The 6,015-nt window shown below is 38.1% G+C and overlaps 1 protein-coding gene across 2 annotated transcripts in view; it reads right to left on the minus strand.

Moving 5' to 3' along the window:
- Positions 1-6,015, minus strand: part of cep89 (centrosomal protein 89) — a 61,760-nt gene that overhangs the window by 1,119 nt on the left and 54,626 nt on the right. The window contains exon 18 of one of the 2 annotated variants that reach the window (XM_023262376.3): positions 3-3,265. The exons of the other annotated variant lie outside the window; for it this stretch is intronic. Coding sequence (XP_023118144.2) covers positions 3,244-3,265 — 22 coding nt within the window. The 3' untranslated portion in view covers positions 3-3,243. Of the gene's footprint in view, positions 1-2; positions 3,266-6,015 lie in introns of those variants that run through there. 2 annotated transcript variants of the gene reach the window in all.

Consider the following 6,015-nt stretch of genomic DNA (forward strand, 5'->3'; position numbering starts at 1 on the left):
GGTTGAGGAGAGTAGAAGAGCGTAGAGCAGACAGAAATCTCTTAGTCAGTCACTTCATCAGTCATTCTTTACATATATTTTTGACAAAGTAAGTTACTGAAGTAAAAAAAAAAAAAAAAGCAGTTAAATTCTTACTGAAGGAACAAACTGAAAAATGGAAATGGAAAAAAAAGGCCTGAGTTAGTGCTAATGCCATGTATGTATGAGAGAGAAGAGAAGAGAGGTTTAGTTTGAATAACAGATTATATGCAGCATGGTTGCGATCATAAACCTCATCACTGTTGGAACAGCAAGTGATAACAGGAAGACATATCTGTAGACTTTAAAATATACAGACTTTGTTATGTAAAAATCCTGAGACATCTTCAGCCATCACTGACAGTTGACTTATTTTCCTTTAAGCCAGTACTGGGGTGTCTACTGAGTTCTACAGTGAAACTGCCATAACCTTCCAGTCTACAGTAGACAATGGTGCCATCCGTAGGGACACACTGGCTGCAGCAGCATACAAAGCTCTATTTTAAATTTCTATCTACATTGTGCAAAACAGCTCTGTCCTTATCCCACTCCAGCCTGCTGCGAATAGAACTGCATGCATCATCTCCTCTCCCGATTATTTCTAAAGTACTGCTTAAGGCATTATATTTTGTGATTGAACCGTAGTAGAAATAGACAGCAGCATGTGATAGAACATAAGCCAGGCTGTGGTTGACTTGGTTGAATTTCACAGTGCTGCGCCACCAAAATGACGACACTGGGCATGATTAATATGGAGGAGATTGGCGCTGCAGTGAGTTTAAAGGAGACCATGATTTAAAAATGCTGCATTGCCAAATAATAGAAAGGTCAGCCAAAATTATACGCTCGCTGTTATAAATTCATCTAACTAAATATTAAAGTATCTCCCAAGTACTGCAAACTGCTGGTTCCAAAATGTGAAATTAACATCGCATGAAAATAAATTCAAAAAAGAAACATTAGAACGTATTTAAAGGTAGGACTTAACGGAAGGCTGCTGTAAAAGAGCCAGAAATAGATTAAACAAATTTAGTGTGTATAAGCATAAAGGTCAATGCCAGCAGTCAGATCAGCAAGTGTTTAGCATTCATCTGGTCACAACAGGAGGTACAGATTACGTATATTAACCTGTTAATGGCCAAACAGATGAAATATATGATACTGATTGAAATAATGGTCAGATTTACTGAGCTTCTAAAGCATGTTTTTGATGCATTTCTACTAGAGCCATCAATACAAAAATCCTGAGCCAATACTCTTATATTTGTGTGTACATATATATGTGTGTGTGTGTGTGTGTGTGTGTTTTAGTTGGAAGCAGTGGTGGCCAGTAAGCCACACAGATGCAGTGTAACCTCTTGGATAGAAGCTCAGCAGTAGCTCCACTATCCTGGTACACTTCCTTCCATTACAACTAGCCTCAGTCATCTCAGGCTGTGGTCTGTGGCTCTGCAGCACAACAGCTCCCTACTCGCCATCCTTCCTCTGTTCCTCTGTCAGTTCAGACACTGACATCATCCTGAGTTGTTCGAAGCAGTGGGGTTTGGAGTACAAGTCAGGCTGTCAGACAGCTACAGGGAACAACACCAGCCTTAGACTATCAGTCCTTAATTATTACTTTAACCAAATATTCCCCCTTAACTGTCTGACTGCAGCACACTTCTGTCCCAGTACATATGCTCACATACTCACTCAGTTTTAACTATTCATCTACAGATAGATATTTTTATGGCTGAGTAAGACTTAGACTCAGTTATGTGCATGAGTGTAACTGAATATGACTATTCCTTAATCAAACTCTTAGACGGGATCCTGGAACAAGTTTGGAATTTGAAATCCAGCATGCAGAGGGTCTTTTGCTGTCAGCTATTCCTGAGGGTCCAGAATGCCAGCAACAGAATCTATGTCAGATGAGCTGAAGGTGAATGAATAACAGTGTTCTGTCATAGATGTATTCTTCACACACTATATCTCCTGTAGCCCTGATTTATCATATTATGATGAAGCTTTCTTAAAGATATGGAAGGTAAATTATATCCTGACACTGAAAGCAAAAAACACATCAATGTAGGTTTATTTCACCAGGGTAAAGAAATGGTGTTTTAGCTCTATAAAAGGATTATGGATTTGTGTGTAACCTACTATGTGTTTTAAGCCAAAATAAGCCTTGGTTGGAAACAAAGGAAAAAAAAAAAAACACATCGTAGCCCATTTACAAAGATTACCATATTAATCCTAACCAGTCATTGTCAATTTCATGCCTCTTTCTTGTACAATTCAACACAATATTTCTTGGAAGCACTCCTTACAAGGGCATCTAAGTTTTAAAAGTCTTGATTGCTACATAACTCTCACAAGGAATACAGCATCTGTGTACCTAGAAACAAGTAGTTCAAAATCAGCCATGTTCCTCTGCTACATACAGCAGACACAGAATTGCTCCTGAACCTGATGGGAAACCAAAGAATAATTAAGTACTACTAAAACATGTTTATATGCCTTCTTGGGCTTCAGCATTAATTATGCAGCTTCCAAGTGTGTACGCCATTTACATAAAACAATGTCAGCAATTTACACAGCTCATTTTCCTGTGTGTGAAAACAGGAGAGACTAAGGCTGCAGCAGGCTTGATAGGAACGATACTGAATTTAGATTTTTGTATTTTAACTGAATCAGTATTTCACTTCACTAAAACAGCTTCAAACAAACCCCCTGTTTACCCCAAACTTACCATTTCATAATTCTAAATGGAATCAACAGACATTTCACAACATTACATACAAAACCTAAAACTAACTTTAACTGTGAACCCAGTCTTCAGCAGTTCTTTATCTGCCGTTTCAATTATCCTCCACTAGCTTTCATTCAACACCCACAGAAAACTCTAAAATATCATCAACAATAGTTATTTTAAACAAATTCGAAACACTTTGTTAAAAGATTATGCAGTCAGGTTCTAAGCTAGAAGGCTTTTGCAAGAAATCTAATGAAAGTAGAAAATGTTTTTGAAGGAAAATATACAAAAAATGTAGATTATCTTTATAAATTATAAATAGCTCTAAGTCTTTATTGGCTGACTGTGAACAGAGGACTGTATTTAAAGGGGAGAAAGTGATCTGAAGGCTCAGTCCCCTCCTGAGCTCCAGGAAGTCTCAGGCGGTGCAGCTTCCCTGGAGCTTATGCAGAACTCAGCAGGCAGGCGGCAATCACAGCCTATCAGCATCTCTACTGCTGCAGCATGGGCAGACTACAAAGCAGTGGATCAGAGAGAAACGAGAATGAGGCAGAGATAGATTTTTCTTCTGTTTGAGGTGTAAAGTTTGTCCCTCGTCCATTGCTACTTAATTCAACAGTTAATTCCCTAAGTGAAAACAAGACAAAGCTGGTTTACTAAAACCACAAGATGTACAGCAGCTATTACACTGACTTCACATTTTATTGTGCCAGGTAAAACAGGCTCCACTTTCTGCCAACATTTGCAAGTCAGTCCTGGTGGAGCTAATCCAGCAGACAATGCAGTTTCTCAAAGCCAGCGTTACTGTGGTTTGTGCTGTGGTTAAGCCAGCAGGCTACTGATTTGTGTGGTAATGTGTGTGATTTGTCATTAAGATGCCCTCAGGGCAGAGCAGGACAGGATCTCCTAACAATCTGATTAGCTTGCTTTCATTTGATAGCAGCAGGCAGCTGGCCCAGAGACGGAGCTAAAAACAGACTAACCGGGGAATAAAGGGGAAGTGATAGATTGTTTTAGGAGCAATATAGACCTAGCCTTGAAGTTCTAAGAGTGTCACACTGTAGCACCTTGACATATGGACATCACATATTATCTAGAAGGAATATATATGTCTATGAGCAAGAAAAATCCACTGCATACAGTACACACAGTATGTGTTTACATATTTCTATCTGGCAATATCATATTTACCCTGAATTCCAGACTGTCCCAGACTCAACTTTCCAGACTTCTTGGCAGGTTTTTCAGATGATATCCGACATCTGAGTACTAACAGATAAGCCCCAACATTAAAATCTGTGACAAGTGAGGTGTATAATGTTGATCATCTTGTTGCAACGCAATGTTTTGCTGGGTGCTGGATTCATGTGGATCTAACTTTGACCTTTACTACTCACCCAAACAGTGTTGCAGACCTAGCACATGACAACTGCCTCCCGCATCAGAATAATGTACCGTATGAAACCGCAAAAACTACTCATAAAAACATACAGCAATTTATTAAAGTTGCAATTCTAACATGCCGCCCAAAACATTGTTAGTATTTTCCTGTAACATATTGAATAAATAAATAATTGTCCTTCCATATTTTTTAGTCTCCTTTGTGTTTTAGAACCAAAATGTAGCTGAAACAAAGGTAAATAATAAAAAAATGTTTATTCACTGTGTCCGTAAAAAAGACGATGAATGCAGCCATAAAGGTTTCCTTACACAGAAAAGATGCCTGTTTACTTTTGCAGTAATTATATTATAACTCATAAATGTTCTGAAAAGCATATAATATTTGGATATTTGTCACGCTGTGTATGTATGCAACTTAAAAATTCTCTAAAAATGAAACTAATTTGATCAAATATTTGGTACAGCTGTAAGAAATTGCATAGCAATGTGTGTTTGGGCCTTTTCACCTTCCTTGCTCTGGTCCATGCTGTTTTACACAATGGCAAACATTTTGGCTGAACTAGTTGCTTGCCTGCTAAAAATGCCATAAAAACACTCTGTTTGTATTCTCACTTCATTAATGCAGTTTTATCATTTTATGTTTCAAAAAACAGAGTAGAGACAATAGTCTTTATTCTTTAGATACCTACAATGCTGTTCAAAAGTTTGGGGTCACCCAGACAATTTCATGTTTTCCATGAAAACTCACACTTTTATTCATGAGCTAACATAACTGCACAAAGGTTTTCTAATCATCAATGAGCCTTTCAACACCATTAGCTAACATCTAACATCTAGCTAACAATAGCTAGCTTATTTCTGATTCAATGTTATCTTCATTGAAAAAAAACTGCTTTTCTTTCAAAAATAAGGACATTTTTAATGGTAATGTATTTAGACCTGGATATTGCTAACATCAATACTAGATTTTTCCATGCTGTGTGGGAACCTGTTGAAAAGGATGTTGTTCCACCCCCAGCAACCCAGAGTCTGTTAATGAGAATACACTGTGAGAATTGGCAGGCTGGGAGGTAGAAATGGCTGAGGTTTACCAGACTTATATGAAGAAAGGATCAAAAAATGGACCTCTGCTGTGTCCGCTGGTTTATGAAGATGTTAGCATCTATATCCTGAACTCAGCGATAAATGCGGAAATTGCCCTGGACAAATATAGAAATTGTGCAGATAGGAAAGCAGCTGAGATCGCTTTTAGGAAACATGATATCTAAACCTGTATTAAATGTTTTGTGACATTTGTGTTGCTATTTTTGCTTGGTTGGCTGTAACACAGCCTTATGAAGCTGGTATATAGGTAGAGCAGTCGACAAAGGAAATATGGTAGGAAAACAGTTCCCAACATCAGCAGAAGCAACACTAGCTTTTACTGAGTGCCGTGTTTGTCTCATACTGATGAATTGAATTGACCCTTTTACTTCAACATCTAAATGTGTTTTTTTGTGCTGTAAATGTTTCTCTATATTCACAGACTACCTGTGTATGTCTGCCATTTGGTGCAGGGTAAGTGGCATTTGGTAGCGTTATTATAGTCTTTCCACTGCCTGCTGGTTTAAATGTTGAATAATATATCATTATCCAGTGATTACTGGAAGACAAGAGTAAACACTGAATTACTGTTATTGTTCAGATACTGAAAACTTAACAATAATTGCATTGCATGGAGAATATTGTGGAGTGGGTACGTGGCCCAAAACTCAGTTGTGAGTGGTTATTTGTCACCTCTCTTTTCTACTCTGTTGTCTCTGATGCCACACAGTGGACAGTGCGACTCCACAGGGCCACAGCTCAAAAGTGGATTTAGGTTA

Source organism: Amphiprion ocellaris, chromosome 1 (genome assembly GCF_022539595.1).
Source record: "Amphiprion ocellaris isolate individual 3 ecotype Okinawa chromosome 1, ASM2253959v1, whole genome shotgun sequence".
Taxonomy (NCBI): domain Eukaryota; kingdom Metazoa; phylum Chordata; class Actinopteri; family Pomacentridae; genus Amphiprion; species Amphiprion ocellaris.